Source organism: Oryctolagus cuniculus, chromosome 11, assembly GCF_964237555.1.
Source record: "Oryctolagus cuniculus chromosome 11, mOryCun1.1, whole genome shotgun sequence".
Classification (NCBI taxonomy): domain Eukaryota; kingdom Metazoa; phylum Chordata; class Mammalia; order Lagomorpha; family Leporidae; genus Oryctolagus; species Oryctolagus cuniculus.
Window position 1 is genome coordinate 68,807,992 of NC_091442.1, and position 17,712 is coordinate 68,825,703.

A 17,712-nucleotide genomic window follows, 5' to 3' on the forward strand; every position below is an offset into this window, starting at 1 on the left:
CTGCAAGACTTGACTGATCTCTAATGATTGTTAAGCCCTATTCTATGCACAATTCTATGGAATTAGGGCAATGAACCAAACAACCTACAGTATCTACCCTCATGTAGCTTATACTGTATATAGAGCTGGAGAAAGAAAAAAGGAAATACACCTATCTGTTAATTTCACATAGTAGTAAATACTAGGGAAAAACAAAAAAGGAAGGAGCAGGATCTCAGATACAATTGCAGTGCGATCAATAATCTTGACTTGGTGTTTTGAGAAATTTATCTGTAAAGTGATACAATTTCTCAAATGTTCAGTAATTGTAACAACTGGAGACACCGTGGCTTTGAATTTTCTTTATGCTGATAGTGAGGGGTTTGGTAGTGTACATCCTACTCCTTAGCTCCCCATGGTAGTCACCTTGGCCAAATGAGAGGCAGATGGAGATGAAGGGACAACCTGCCCATAGTAAAGGTGCTTGTCTGTTTATACTAGCCCCAGTGATTATGTCTTCAGTAATAGCAGAGTCTGACCTAACGACTTTGGAATGCATTTGTATCTGTTCTTTGTATGACATTTCATACTTGGTGGGTTCAACCGGCTTTGATTTCCCTTCTCTGAGACTCACTCATTGTTAGAGAGGCTCAGTGATGGAACTTAACAGGGGAAGCAGAACAGGTCAGAAAATCAGAGTAAATGCCCATCATACATCTGAATAGTAGTATTGCTATAAAGTCCTAGTGTAAAAGTCATACTATCTATCTGCTGTCATAATGAAAATTTAGACCAATGAAGCATCAAATTGTGTGCATCATGAAGACAAGAAAATGCTGAATACAGGAGGAAGAACCTTTAAAATTCCTGCCCTTTCCCCTTCACTCAAGCTTGCCAGCCTCTCCATGGTGTCAAGGGTACACAATTATTTCTCAGACTTTTATTTTTCAATAGAGGCTGAACCTTCCTGAATGTACTCTGAATAGCTTGACTGTTCATTCTTAGGGCTACTGGACATTTTCAGACTCTCAGCTTCATATTTTTTATATCAACTTCAGTCCATTACGACCAAATTGACATTCTAGGAGGGAGAAAAATCCTACTCAAACTCGCATGGCCTTATTCTGAATACAGTCTTGATATAATTTTCCTGAGTACACCAAAGTTGGAAATGTAATAGACATGAGGTCCTCACATCTTCCTATATTTTTCACCTGGCCAGAATTCTTGGTCAAGACTAACATAAGCAAAGAAAAACATCCTGTGTGGAAAGAGGAGACAAGTCAAAGAAATAATATACCAACTCCAGTATTCCATATTTCCTCTACACAAACATTAGAGTGCTATGATTTAATGCCTCAGCTGTAAGTGAGCAAAGTCACAAATTATCACAAAAGTCTATCAAGCCAGAGTCTATACAAATTTCCTCTAATACTTCAGACAATCATTTCAAGGGGACAAACTGCATTCACTAGTAATCTGCCCAATAAAGGACAATCAGATCAACAGATTTTTTAAAAATAGATATATATATATATATATATATATATATATATATATATGTGGCAGAATCTGTTAATTCAAAAGATCTTTTCCCTTGGAATTTATCTTATCTTTAAAAATGGGTCAAAATGAGATTGAACACAGATCTCCTTAATATTGTTAACAGAATGTAAAGTCTCTAAACATCAACTTTAGTATCATAGGGACACTCATGTCATTTTTTTTTTACTATCACCATCATTAAAAAATTTACAAGAGCATATGAAAGTCTAAAAGTCTTTTTATTTTTACATTTTATGCCATAAGAGACATGATTAAAATGACAAGCTCCCAAATAACATTAATAATGCATTTCCCCTTTATCCAAACCAAATGTATTTTGCTCCTAAGAGATGTTTAATCCATTCCCTTTTTTGGGAAGAAAAAAGAAGTGGGGGATGAAAGGATTTAAAGTTAGAACTGGCATTTAATGAAAGACACATATTTTACTTGTGATTATAAAATAATTGCTGCATTAATTTTGAGTTCAGACAGTAGTGTTTGATTTAGAAATGAATGAAAAGTAAGTTATGTTTCTGCTAACATTCTAGCTTACTTCTATAGGACAGAATTGTTAAAAGTTATAGTTAATTATGCTATGAAAATACTGGAGTCCATGTTCAGAATCTCACCTATGTTTATGGACATTTGGTCCAGGAAGCACCAGATCTATATTTATAGAATCAGTTTCAAAGAATGAGTTAAAGTGTTATAAGACTTGAATTGAGAAGCTTGCCATTACCCTTTTCCTCCACTATGCCCCACCCATTCATCAAAGAAATTATTCACACAAATGGTCAATTGCAGTCACTACTATTGGAGCCTTGGGAATAGAGCTATAGGATAAATGCAGATGAATGTCATCTAGCTCCTTTGAAGTTTCAGCCTTCTTGCATTGGCTTAGTCCCTGTTGTGGGGTGGTGGTTAATACTTCAGGGGACACATCTGTCTCAGAAGGTTCTTCTGCACTGAGATCAGGGGCTGGGAGGTGGGAATTTGGTCAGCGATTAAGACTCTGGCTAGGACACACACATCTCACATCAGAGTACCTTGGTTCAAGCTCCGGCTCTGTTCCTGATCCCAGCAATGCAGATCCTGAAAAGCAGGGGTGATTGCTAATGTTGCTGGGTCCCTGTCATTCACATGGGAAACCTGGATTGAGCTCTGGGCTCCCAGCTTCAGCTTGACCCATCCCTGTCTGTTGTGGGCATTTGGGGAGTGAATCTGTGGTTGGGAGCTCCTCTGTATGTCTTTTTCTCTCTGTTTCTCAAATAAATAAAAATTTAAAAGAAAGCTCAGGGGCTGGTAAAGAAATAGAGCTCTCTTTAAGCTTTCTTTTGTGTGGTGTGCTTTTCTGTCGATATATCTTTCCTTGCTACCAACACAGTAATAATAACTTTTTTTTTTTTTTTTGACAGGCAGAGTGGACAGTGAGAGAGAGAGACAGAGAGAAAGGTCTTCCTTTGCCATTGTTGGTTCACCCTCCAATGGCCGCCACGGCTGGCGCACCGCGCTGATCCGATGGCAGGAGCCAGGTACTTATCCTGGTCTCCCATGGGGTGCAGGGCCCAAGCACTTGGGCCATCCTCCACTGCACTCCCGGGCCACAGCAGAGAGCTGGCCTGGAAGAGGGGCAACCGGGACAGAATCCGGCGCCCCGACCGGGACTAGAACCCGGTGTGCCGGCACCGCAAGGCGGAGGATTAGCCTAGTGAGCTGCGGTGCAGGCCCAGTAATAATATCTTTAGCAAGGTAGTATTGGGACAGGAGCATAGGAGAAAGAGACCAAAGCTGTAAAATTGTATCCAGCTCTCACAGTTCAATGTGGTACAACTTAGTCAACCAGAAGCCAGTTGCAGGATTTCTCTGTGGAAGTTCCAGCAAATAACATAGAGCACACCTTTACTTGACCTTCTCCTTTGTGCATTTGCTGCTCACTTGTGCACTGCACAGGGACAAAGGTAGACATGGCAGCTGTCCAGACAAGACTTCCCAGTGCTGGGACAGATCTCTCTGGAAGTGACTTCCTGCCCAAAGGTCTGGGAGCACTACCTTCTTCGTTGTCAGAACAAGCATTCAGAGTACATTGAAGCAAAACAGGAAAGAATCAGAACTCTCAAGTTGCTGGTCAGGAAGCAGTTTCCCAGAAACTCATTAATTTTTCCCGTCATATAACAGTAACAATCAGCTTTTAAACATTGGCATTTTAACCCTCCGGCTGGTGCAGCCTGTTTTCTTGGACTATACTAAAGAACTAAGATTCAGAAGACCTCTGACTCCTTTGGCCTCTACCTTATGAAAGACGAAGAAATGGTTTGTTTCTGCTCAAATTCTAGGAAAACCACCTGTGCAACCTACAAAAGCATTCATGATTCCAGTGACTTAAGTTTGAAACACACAGAGGAAAAAAAAAAACTGTAACAAATCACTTGTGTATCACAAACTAAGGATTATGATGAGCTGATTCTGTGTCCCTATGATATAACTTAAAGATACTACTTAATGACTTTCAAAAAAGAGTCTAGACCTCAAACACATGCTGTGATTTAGGATGTGACACTACAAAGCCCATGAAAGGAAAACATTAATAACAGTATGTTTGTCTAAAATCACAGAAAGTATTAAGGCAGAGGGAAGTCTCTTGTCTCTTTTCAACAAAGGAAACTGAGTACCAGCTAATGTGGAGAAGCAAAGAGAGAATTAGTGGATAACTGACATTCCTGACTTCAAACATTCAGTATTTTCTTAATACTGACAAGGAGAAAGCAGAGAATCTAGTCCATGGCTGACTGCAGGTGTTTTTCTAAATGTGACCGACACTAAGAATGACCTTGTATAGGATGGAAAAAAAAATATCTTCTCACTAAGTGAGGCCATCAAATTACAGAATTCAAGTGACTGCAGCATCTTCAAGGCACCAAAACAAAGATACATATATCGTTTATAAGTCGTATACTTTCACAATGAATCTAAGCCTTCAGAATAAAAGTAACCATGTCATTCTTACAAAAATAAATAATCACAAAAAGAAATGCTTTAAAGTTGAACTCATTCTGCTCTTTATTCAAATGGAAAATTCCCATTTTCACTGACAGATTTGCCAGACTATTCAACTTAATGTCAGAACACTGCTTTATTTCTCCTGAATTGCTAAAACTGTTGTACTCTAAAATCCTATAGTTAAGCTTTAGCTGTACACAAATAGCTTGTTTAAAATCTATAAGCACATTATTTTTTAAAAATATATTAATGTTTTTAATGCTTTTCTTATGTACAATTGCTTCTACAAAGAGTTTTTCCATGAGTTACCTAGTTTAGATAAAGTTTTGAATTTCCTTCCCCCTTTAATTTGAGAACTTACATGCTTTTGTGTCATTCTTAAGATCAAAGCTTGTAAATATTGAAGTTTTAGAGTACAGACATTTTAAGACATTTCTCCAAAATGTCTTGTTGAAAAAGTGTAGATACTATTTATTGTATTACCAGAATCCAAATCACACCTTCCTAAGGAAACAAAAGTCCAGGAAATTTACAAGAATAGTTCATAGGAAGCAAATGCAAGTTCAAAGAGATGAGAAGAAAGGAGTAATTTTCATTCAGCATACATGATCTGCTACTGAAATTTTGAACACTTTTGTTCTGACAAGTTTGTCTAAGCAAAGAGATAGATGCTGCTGTGAAAGTCACGCCCTGAAAACAGAGGTGAAAGGAAGTAAATGAGTGACAGTTGATATAAATTCAAGTCATTTTACAAAGTATTCCACAACGTTGGATTACAAGATGAATTCACATACATTGGCAAGTTTTTCTAAAGTTTAGCTTTTGTGATTATTGTTTGAACAAGTGGTGTAGAATGCAGGCCACACTGTAGGAAATAACATGATTTTTATTACCAAGTTGGAACTATTTCAGATCATCAAATAACAGGATTCAAAAGTAAAACAGCTGAAAAATCCAACAGTCTGGTCTAACCTGGAATGCTCTGTCTCCTCACAGCCAATGCTCCATCAGGCGGCTTTGTCTGGCTGGCGGATTTAGTGTAGGGACTCTCATCTGCAAAGGTACAATGAAGGGTTGGTTAATTTCCATCCAGTTTCTAGTGCGTGAAGATCTTTAATGGATTGCAATCCTTCTGCCAGCGAGAGGTGATATGGTACAGTAGAAAGAGTAGGATGAGGTAGACCTCATCCTAACCTTGAGTTAGGTATGGGACAAGTCTTTGAAAATGTTTGGATATTATTTCAATTTCCTATAGAAGAGGAATAAAATTCTCACCTACTTCTTTGGGTTGTTGGGATCAGAAGCTGGTAAGCATGTGAAGACATTTATAAAATGGCTAGGAAGTATGCAAATGTAAAATATAAATTATTTGTCTCCTATATTCATTGATAAATGAGTATCAGTGAATATATGTTATAGAAAGACCAAAGACAGAATAAAATGGCTCAATGGGTATTAAGAACAACCAGGTAGAAGAACAAAGGAAATGAAAACAAATTAGTATTTCCAATAAGCAGATGATGAAGTATTAGTATCGCAGAATAAAGACACACAGAGTTAGTAGCTTCTTGCTGGATGTGTGAATTGCCCTCCAGTGTAAAGCAGAGGTGTAGGGATGTTCAGAAATAAATAAGACTAGAGAGCCAGGCTGAGAATAGCAAAGGAATGATGGCTTGGCAAAAGATGTGTCTTGAAATGAACTGATTTGTCCTCTCTTAGAAAGAGATGAAAATAACTTGCAGAGGGACAAAAAGAGCAACTGAAAAGACAGAAGGTAGGCAGCTCAGTGTGGCTGTGAGCATTAGGCAAGAAGCTGAATGACTGATGACACTGGGTGTCAAGATCATAGAAATGGTGGACCATCAAATCCTAAGTATTTTTTGACCTAGAAAAGGATTTAATCTGACTTGAAATACACAGTAGTAACGTACGGTGGGAATCATTAAGGTTAAAATATAAAAAAAAAATTCTTCCTAGTTTAGATGGGGATGTTTGTATAAAGTACAAGAGATATCTGAGAAACAACCTTAAAAATATCAAGAATAAGATGTATATGATCTGAGTAAATACAATTTAGAATGATTATCAATATATTCAGTCAAGCTAGATGACTCAAATGTTACTTCATGCCACAATATAAGGTCATTGTTGTCTTAACAGGAAATCATTAAAGTATTAAAATTAACCACATTGCCCGGCAAGGTATTAAATATAACAAGGATTTAATTCAGCAACAAGGCTTTATCATCTGAACACATTAATTCTCCCAATTAAGTGGTCTGTGTTTCAATATTGAAGATCTTCTTTCTTCTTATGCACACCTAGTTAAAAGGGTTTGCAATTTCTTCTCAAAACCTAGAAGGTCTTAATGAACAATGACAAAGAGAGAAGATTAACACTGCTGTAAACTGCAATTAAATTAAAGATTAGAAATCACACTGTCCATGCTTATGTTCCATTTGTCACACAATTCTTTATATACTTCCAACCATAAAGAAAAACCATCAACTTTCAGTTTTTAATACAATTATGTCATCCTTGTTGCTTTAGAGGCAGTACCTTAGGACTTTGACTCTTCTCTTTGCATATACAATTTTGAATATAATCTATAACTATGAAACAAAATGTAAGCACACTCTGCAAAAGTCTCCTTTGCCCTTCATTTGCACCTTAGGACTTGACAACATTTATCACAGTTAATTTAAGTATCAGGCAATATGCTTCATATATCTCCTATTAAAACTACTCACTTTATGTTAACAACTAAGATTATTTGCAAGACTGCTTTAAAATTATGTTTCATTATCCCAAAATTGGTATATTTATGAGTACTGAGCACTGAGCAAGGTGATAAAGGTCATAATAATCAGGTTCAGGGACAGTACCTTGGAAGTCTAAATGCTTTCCTCAGTTTTTGATTTGTCAAGAGTCCAGCCAATTAAAGTTTTGAGTTGAATCCAGTGTTGGATTTTCTTAAAGGGCAATGAGATATTTGCCCAGGAGACTCTGAGGTTATCTGTACTTAATTTTCTTTTAAGGAACCAATTCTTTAGGAATTTACCCAGCTTGCATTATAGAAGTAGTCAACTCTGGTAAAAGGTTTTCTCATTTATATTTGAAAGCAATTTCCTTGATTTAAAGCCAAGCCAGTCTAGTCATGCACATTCTTAAAAGGTTGAAACTGAATTATAGATGGCCACCTGGCCAGCTCTACATCACCCTATTCCCCATCCCCAATCTCAGTCCCAGCATCAACAGTGTCCTTAATGATCATAGGCAAATTATCTGGAAGCCAAAAGTTGTTGGTTAAATAACCAGACTGAAGTTTAATATTATCTAAGAATAGCTTGCCAAAGTCAATCAGCAAAAATTCATAATGGAGGTGAGGCAGAAGCTGGAGGCACAAGCTTGGCAATATTTATCACAGGAGTTAAGGAGATCATAGCAACAAAGTGGCATGATACTACTTAACCCTTGCCTTTTAGGAAACTTAGTTTCCAAGAATTGCTCTTTGCTTAAACATATGAGGCACTGTGGGACTTTTATAAAAAAGCATCCAATGGAATGAACATCAGCTGCCTTGATGTGATTTACTAAAATGCAACTGTTGATTCAAACTTCGAAAATAGAAATGAAGACAAGACATTGAATAAATCAGTGATCAATGGCCCCCTAATAGCATCTTAAACAACAAGAATATAGAGAGTGCACAATGTTGTGAAGAGCTATGGAAGTTTCTATTGTGATCTTCTCATATGGCTCTTACTGAAGACTTGTAGATATATCCAAGAATGTCATGCCTATCAGGGACAGTTGAGACTATTCTTTGATTTTGATTCTTTGATTCAGTTGAGACTAAAGCCCACAGTTGCAAATATTTAGAGGGATATACATTTAAATTGGGTCTTTTTCAATCAAAGCTCATTCCTCTTTATCTTATTACTTCTTGGACAGACAATGAGCTTTCATAGGTCATTTGGTCCTCATGTTTCTGTATCACAAAAATAAGTAGCCATACACACCATACATGCCAGTCAATCCCTATGGAGAATGTAATGAGTCACCACAGAAAATCTTTGTGTGTGTCTACAAATCTCGTTTTCTCCTTCCTCCACATATTTGTAATGGAAGAACACTTAAAATGGTACAATAGGACTTAGTTATACTTTTAGTTCATTGGAAAATTATTTATTTGAAAGACAAAGAGCGAATGAACACCCCTATCCCCTACTTAATTCCTCAAATGCCTGCAATGACCAGGACTGGGTCAGACTGGAGCCAGGAGCTAGGGACTCAGTCCAGGTCTCTCAAGTGAGTGGCAAGAATCCACTTACTTGAGCAATCACTACTGTCTCTAGAACCTGAATTAGCAGGAAACTGGAACTGGAAGTCAAAGCAAGGAGTTGATTCCAGGTACTCCAATGTGGAATGTAGGCATTTAAACAGCTATGCCAAATGCTAGCCCCTTTCCAGTTCACTTTTATGAAGCTAAAAATTTAACACAAATATCAATACAACTCATTGTTCCCCAGTACGGGCCTTAAAGGTGATTGAAATATAGGATCTATGTTAACACTTTATTTCATCAGGGAGATATTAACTAGACTTTCAAGTTCCATACAGTTTTATAAATGAATAAAAAATATATCAAATAAGAAGAGGAATAGAAAGTAGACTACAAGCATATCTACATATATATCAGCAGCTGGCACATACTAAGTCTTCATTAAATATTTGCTGATGGTTGACTGAATTGTATGTAACTTCTCAAACCAGAGTATTTGTTGTAAACAACCAACCTGAGGTATATAAACTTTACTCTTTTTATTTCTGTTTTTCTTTTTCCAAGGTTTATAGTCTAATGCTGTTAAAGTCATGTCCTCATCCAAAAGCTATTAAACACACTGACTCACTGTAAATTAAAAGTCTGACTTTTTATTCACTGATATTAAAACATATTTTCTTTCTTTTTCATTCAGTCTATAGAAGGATTTATCAAACATTCTTTAAAATAATTCCTTTAAACAGAAGAATTTTGATCTTCACACCAGACTCAGCCTTGACTTTGATGGTGTAGGATTTTACAAAGGATCTTTACTGGAAGTCAGTATAGAGGCAAAGCTGGCATTCATCTGGTGAGCTACTGCTCAATGAAATAAGTACTGCAAATAGTCATGAAGGGCATCTCAGGGTGTCAGAACTGCCAGCCTTTTCTACTGAAACCTTAGTAGCTGGCGAATCACTGTCACAAGGTGATCTCCCACTGCTAGGGGCTTGCCTATTGATCATAACAAGGAAGAATGTGGGTCCCTGTACAGTGATGTCCCATGAGGCTGGGGAAAATGCCTTCCATTAACAGTGAGAACTGATGTGGTGACAGAGGCATAGAAAGGACTTAGTCAAGCATAGACTTAAAGAAGAACAATGCGGGACCATCTGTCTGTCTCATTCTCCCGATTTGGCCAGTCTCTTCATGTGCCAAACAGATCATTTGTTTTGATTACATATTCTAAGTGAAGCAGGTGTTTATCAACTTGGAAAACAAACAGCAGGCACCTTATGAGCAAGGTTGCACTACGTATCACCAACAAAGCTGAAGTTGGAGATGGGAAAATCCTAATTGAGGAAGGGATTCAAGTTCTTTCCTATTCTGTTATCCTCCAGGGATTGCCTGGCATTAAACAACATCCAGGTGTAATCAGGCTGCTTCTTGTCGCTCCATCTCCCACCTCTGCCATTCCCAGGGTCTCTGCTTACCAAAGGAACTGGATATGATTACAGTTTCTGGAAGCTCTTGCTGTGTTCGGGGCAATGCTGAAGAAACAAAAAAATTTCCTTTGGCTGAGACTAATCAGCCTATGCAAAACAATTCCTAGCAACCAATTATGCACAATAGAGGCACCTGCTAAGCCAGCAGATCCCTTAACTTCTTGATTAGAAAAAAAAGACATTTCATGCAGTTAAACATTATGACCATTTCTTAGCAGCAGGAGACAGGCAGCTCAAGCCACAGTGCTCATGCATATCTTTAGGAACTCAGAAGAAGGCTTTGTTTTCCATAAGTAAACAAAAGGAAACCCATTGTGAAGGGAATAATCTGTCCCTGGAATTCAATCCAATTCCACAACTGCTAGTGCCTACTACACCTATCGCGCCTACTGCGTGCAGCCTAAGAATCAACATGGATGAAGGATACCAACACTTTAAGTGGAAAGACAATTGTGGAATTCTTGTTACTTCATAGGTTTCAGACTACAATGTGATGCTTCATTACCTGAGGAGGACAACGTGCATGGGCTTAGGGAATGGTGGGGGTGGGGCACAGCAAGAGAAAAGGAGATCTAGCAGAGTGAACTGATCCTGAAATCTGAAACCAAAAAATCAAGAAACAAGCCATTTTAGGTTTTCAGCCGACATGCAAGTTTTGTCTGGTGGGGAGCCATGATTTCTTATTCCTCAGGCCCTGTGAACTTCTCAGCCCAGTCCAACATGAACCTGTTGTGGTTCCTTCTTGTGGACACCAGCCCTACAGTTCAGTTTATTGCCTTGGTAGTTGGATGGCACACTCTAAAATTTAAGCAAGATTTCTTGAAGGATAGTTGCCAAAGGGTTTTGACAACAGGACTTAATTATGTCTTTCTCTTTTTATTAAAATTATGTAAAACTACAATCACAATGCCCCACATGTTTAAAGAAATACAAACTGAAAGATATGATCAAATGTCCCTTCATCAGTTCAAAACCATTCTTCATTCATGATTACAACAGCTTTATTTTTCTAGGGCCAAACAGAAGAAGAGCACTCTGGTTCTATTTTAAGTTAAAGGCTTGAGGTCCAACATAGGGTTTAGCTCTACTGATTTGGCATGCCAAGACTATAAACCAGATAGCTGCCTGCAAACTATCATAGAAGATGAATTAATTTCATTTCCTTCCCTAACCTGATAAGGCGGCCCACTCAGCCAAGTGTCAACCAAAAGGCAGCAGGAATGCACCTGAGCTGGATGGTAGGAAGCAGAGGCAGCATGCTGCTCCATTATAGTCTTTTTCCTATTAAGGGAAAATTTCCCCTTCTTCCATCCCTTTTGTTGGTTGTTTTGCATCTGCATGGCATTAATGTTTATTCTTGACGCTGCAGGTTTCCTTATAGTTTTATAATTCAGACACAGATGTGCTTCATATTCTTAAAGGGACTAGATCTTTTGCTTTTTGAACATTAAAAATCCATCATCCAAAAAGAGCACAGCTTCATTTTAAAAGAGATCTCTGGTGGTTTCTTCACAATGCTAGGATGTCTTCTAAAATTATATTAATCGTAATCACACGGCATTTCAATGATTACCTGTTCCAGCTAAAAAGAATACCAACCATACAGTTAATGTTCTTGTAGGCCTATCTTATAAGAGTATCTTTTCTGATATCTAACTCTTTGCTTCTCAAAATGTGAATGCAGATCCTTGGGCCCCCAGTGGAACTAGGAAATCACAGTGTGCAGTTACAGATTCTTCAGGTGATTCATATGCACATTAATGGTTGCGAAACCCTGTTCCAATTGATATGGCCTACAGCAATTGCACAGGTAGTGTGAGGATACCCCTGTTCTAAAGGCTCTCCTGGTTGTGACAGTGACAGATACCAGTAGTATCAGCAAACACAGTAGTATCTTCAGGTCTCAAACACTGCAATTATCGAAGTATTATGGAATTAATTCTTCAAAATGAAATGCAACAGGCAGACATTTGGCATAGTGGTTAAGCTGCAACTTGGGATGCATGCCTCCCATATTATAATCCCTCGGTTAAGTCCCAGGTCTGCTTCTGTTTCCAGCTTCCAGCTAACACAAACCCTGGAAGGCAGCGGGTGAAGGCTCAAGTGCTTGAGTTCCTGTCACCCATGTGGGAGACCCGGACAGAGTAACAGGCTCCTGGTTTAAGCATGTCCAAGCCCCAGCTATTGTGGGCATTTGGGAAGTAAACAAGCAGATGGAAGACATTTCTCTCTCTGCCTTTCAAATAAAGAAAGAAACCTTTTTTTTTTAAAGGAAATGGAACTGTTGTAATGTGAGGTTTTTCCATGAATTCCACCTTTTTCAAACATTCAACAGATCCCAAATGGCTAAATCATGGGGGTAACTGGATAAATCTAAGGTCAGTCTAACTGGGGCAACTGATACATTGCAATCATAATCTATTAGTCAGTTTATACATCGCCTAGGGTGGAAAGAAGAAATGGTGTTGAGTCACTACCCTGTAGCTAGTAAAGGGTAAATATGAGATGTTATATCCTGTCTTGTGACAGGGACACGAGAAAGCATTTTCCGTGGCACATCTTCCATGCTGTTCCATCAGATGCAAAATCGCTTCCTTCCAGCTACACAGTTCTCTTTGAATCAGGAATGTCTCCAGATCAGACCTTGACATCTGATTTGTACATATGAACAGAGGCCCGCTGTGACCCCAGAGCATCTGGTCAACCTTGTGGAAGTGGTGGTGGCAACTGTGCTGCTTGGTGACGTCTGCAGGCCTTTTGGACTTGTACTATCTCCAGCCAGGTTAATTTGTAAATCTGCTCTGAAATTAATGAGCATGAAATTGTATATTTTCTGCCTCTGGCATTGCTATTGCTAATGTGTCTGACTCAGAAATGGTATTTTTTCTGCTTCTTCCTAATCTTGTTCCCAGCAAGGACACATGAGCCAGAGTCACAGCAGAGACCTGCTCATCACCAAAGAAGCACAATTTCTGGAGGGCTGGACTTTGTTCCATAAAGCTCATGTTCATTACCATAGAAGATCCTGACTTGAAACTTTATATCTTAAATTTAGTACTTAAATCACATATTTTTTTGCCCCTTCTCTAGGTTTATTTATTTTGCATTTCTAATGTAATACCTACTTTAAAAGACAGAGCTTTCTTTTCAGTCAAGGATTTCCAAGAGTCCTTTTACATGATATCACTGCACAGACCTCTATATTTAGAAATTTTGAGTGTGATAGTTGCTAAACAAGACTAATGTCTGCTAATACTAACTGATAGAATAAAAAAGGGAAAGAACGATCCAACATGGGAAGCGAGATACACAGCAAACTCATAGAATGGCAGATGTCCTAAACAGCACGCTGGCCTTGGAATCAGCCCTTAAGGCATTCAGATCTGGCTGAAGAGCCCATGAGAGTATTTTAGACATGGAAAGCCAAGACACTCTGGCAAAACAAACAAACAAACAAAAAACAAAACAAACAAACAAACCTAAATGAAAGATCTCTGCAAGTGAGATCCCAGTAGAAAGAATGGGCCATCAAAGGAGGAGGTACCTTTCTCTAAAGGGAGGAGAGAACTTCCACTTTTACTATGGCCTTGTCGAAATAAGATCAAAGTCAGTGAGCTCAGGGGGCGTCCATGGCCTTGGCAACTCATGACTAGAGCCTAGGGAGATTATTGATGCCATAAACAAGAGTGTCAATTTGTTAAGTCAACAACAGGAGTCACTGTGTACTTACTCCTCATGTGGGATCTCTGTCCTTAATGTGTGGTTCAATGTGAATTAATGCTATGACTAGTGCTCAAACAGTATTTTGCACTTTGTGTTCTGTGTGGGGGCAAACTGATGAAATCTTTACTTAATATATACTAAATTGATCTTCTGTATATAAAGATAACTGAAAATGAATCTTGATGTGAATGGAATGGGAGAGAGAGCGGGAGATGGGAGGGTTGAGGGTGGGAGGGAAGTTATGGGGGGGGGGGATCCATTGTAATCCATAAACTGTACTTTGGAAATTGATATCTACTAAATAAAAGTTAAAAAAAAATAAATAAGCATCTATAAATTAATTTGGGAAACTACTAAATATTTTGTAGCTTCACTTTCTTCATACATAAGATAAGGGAAAAAAAAGAATAAGGCCAAGATTGATGAAAAACAAGAGGACGCACAAAACCTTCAGGATGACTCCATTTTAGGAGCTTTAAATCTTGTGAAGTATGTGAACGACCACTGATACCACTAGAAAAAATAATGCTCCATGTAAATCTGTGGGGAGGAGGCTTCCTGCCTAGGGTAAGGATTGAGAAGGCAGGTTTCTCTGACAATGAGTGGCATGACATTTTATAATTTAATGCACCTTTAAAAAGCCTGGTTTAGTTTCTTGCTGTGATTTTTCTTTATTTGTTTTTCTGTTAGCCAGCATAAACTGAAACAAACTGCATGCAGATTATACAAACACATGGTCAGATAGTTATTACGGCTGGTAAATTCTAAATGGAACTGGAAAATAAAGTAACACCACCATAGTTTAGGTTCAGTTTACAAGTCTTCCCAAACGGGAAGTCTGCCTCTGTCTCTAACATCATGGATTATAAAAAGGGGAAACGCATACTTTATATTCATCACCATGCCTTGAGTCAGTTTGGAGTTAGGAGCTCACATTGTTCCTCCGTGGTCACTGACCTGATGGAGATACAAGGGCCATAATCTATGGTCTATATGCACCCAGATCTACCTTGGTACCCTGAACTTCTTTTTCATGTCTTGAGTTTTTAGTGGCCTTAGAAACAGTGCTCCAAAGCACAAACAGACAAACAAAAACCACCCAAATATTTTTCCAGGCATCTATTTTCATAATTTTCAAAGCAATGAAACAAGAGATAGGTCTTTGTGGTTAGACAGAAAATATATATCAGAGTAAAAAGTAAACAGAAGGAAAAGCAAACCCTAGGTTACAGCCCCTGGTTGTATGTAAACGAGGCAAGTTATAAGAAGAAAAATGAGGTTCTGATTGTAGCCATATATTATTCCTAGATGTTTCTTTCATTACATAATCATATTATTGGCTTCCTCTTCAAGTAATAATACACATAAATTCTTACAGTCCTTTCCTTTACTTCTCAGTTTGTGCTTACTTGAATAAGTAGTTTAAGCATACTTAAGTCAACCAAAAACTGCAGATGTCAGCATTAATAATCCTATAAATAATTATTGCTGATATTTTTATATCATTCACTATATACCAGCACAATACAAGCCATTTTTGTATGTAATTTTATTTATTCTCATACTCAATAAAACTTAAAATTACAAAATGGACAGAATCATTTTATAAATGGAGTTCTGGTTTCAATGAAAAATTTAAAATCATTCCTCCTAAATAGTAGGTGCTTGGTTAGTCTGAAACAGTGCTACCCTTGCATTAAAGCCTGGAATGGCGTGGGTGTGTCACCCGCCTCGCACTGCACTTGGTGCCTCATGTGCATTATCAATACTTGCAACATGTAATTGGACAGTTACAACTACTCTACTTGAAATACAGATACAGAGGCTTACAGTGATGAAATATTCTGTCTAAATTTATCCTGAAGCAAAAAGTTTAAAACTGAGGCTTTAACATACATCTTTATACTACTCTTCATTTTTAAGGGATCTCTTTTTATTTACTTTTTAATAATTTTTAGTTTTTAACAACTATAATAGTTTGTTTACTAAAATTTGATTCAAATATGCTTTTCTGGAATTCTGTCTGTGTGTATTTATGGAATGCACAACTACACATAGCTGTCACTACTGGGTATCCTGTGTGATACAGGCACTTTAAGGCTACATTTGAAGATCTCCAGAAATTTCACTATAGAGAAAAAAATCATCACATGCAAGTTTTATATCTCACTTCCTTATCATGAATCCCTGGTTTAATTTATGAGATAAGATTCAAATCACTTGAAAGAATGTCTTGTAGTCAAGAACCGCCAAGCACTATAGGAGATGAAATCTGGCTAAATTTATCTCTCTGACTATCACCCTTTGTCAACCATTCTCTACTGATAGAGCATTTATGAACTGGTTCCTACAAGTGGTTTATCATATTAAAATGCATAAATACTGGGACAGTCTCTGCTCTCTTTTAGTATTCTAGATAACATGTTCATAGCCTGTGCTAACAATATTTCATATCTCTCATGAGTGTTCATGTGGCTGGAAATGGGAGGACAGGGGGAATAAATCTTGGACCAGTAGACATCCAACAACACAATGAAGAAAATGGTGGTAAGACTTGGGAGGTTGGCAGGGAGATCAGTGAATTTGCCTGGTCCTTCCTTAATCTCCAAGGCCTGCTGTACATCCAGCCAAGTTCAAGAGCAGAGAGCATTCAGAGATCAGTGGTCTGTGCAGCAGAGTCACTAGGCACACAAGCATAGACTACTTTGCTAGACTTATGAACTTCATGAAGTGCTTTTGAAATCAATGTTATCAACACCCTGTTAACGGTTCTTTTCAAGACTATCATCTTTCCTGGCCATGCATCATTTCAAGACCTATATGTGACCTCACTTGTTTATAGTTTTTGGTTTTTGCAAATTCTCAAATTTAAGCCCAATTTCTAATTGTGGATAAGTGACTCTATACACTGGTTCTAGAGATAATACCTTCTTGTTTAGTAAGGGGGTTGGAGGCAGGAGACCAAAGATTGCAGTTGGATGCCTTGGGAGTAACATATTTCATACACATGATTGGAGTTGTTACATATTTTGCTTTATTAATTCATTGCTAGGTCAAGCAATAGCAGATGATCACGTATCAAACAGATGACACGTGTTTTTAATGCATGATTAAAGCAGGATTTATCTTGGCTGTCAGCAGCCAGGGAATCTGTGCTTTTTGTTATTTAAATCCATACTTTGGATACTCTCTGGTTTTAGAGTGAGAGGCAATGATTATACAGACAAGGCCAGAATTTTATATGAAAAATACTCAAACCATTTTTAATTCACTCAAATTTCATTGTAACGCTGTTGTCACAGTTCATACTGATTTATAAATTGCTAGTTATGTGACCTTGGACAAGCTATTCATTCTCCCTGAGCTTCAGTTTCCTCAAGTATAAAATGCAAATACTACCAACCTCGTAGGATTGCTCTGAGGATTGGGTGAAATTGCACGAAAAATGCACCACGACTTGAACCACTGCTGTTCAAGAGATGCTGGGCCCTTTATGTGGTAGATGAAGAAGCTGAGTGACAGACAAGAGTCCATAAGGATCCCACAGCAACAGATCCAAGGGTACTTCAAATAGTTTAAGGAAAAATTGAATTAAGATATGTTTATTTTGGTGCAAAAAAATTTCAAAGCTCACACATAGTTTCTTTCATAATATTCAATTTTCTATGAGCTTTGAAAATCCTTTTTCAAAGTACTTTT

General features: G+C 37.9%; 1 protein-coding gene across 13 annotated transcripts in view; it reads right to left on the reverse strand.

The window, feature by feature from the left end:
* The window catches only part of GRIP1 (glutamate receptor interacting protein 1), a 739,429-nt gene that overhangs the window by 195,560 nt on the left and 526,157 nt on the right, over positions 1-17,712 (reverse strand). For 11 of the 13 annotated variants that reach the window (XM_051846410.2, XM_051846409.2, XM_051846416.2 and 8 more), the window contains exon 2: positions 5,494-5,574. The exons of the other annotated variants lie outside the window; for them this stretch is intronic. In XM_051846410.2, the coding sequence (XP_051702370.2) occupies positions 5,494-5,574 (81 nt within the window). The remainder of the gene's footprint in view (positions 1-5,493; positions 5,575-17,712) is intronic. 13 annotated transcript variants of the gene reach the window in all.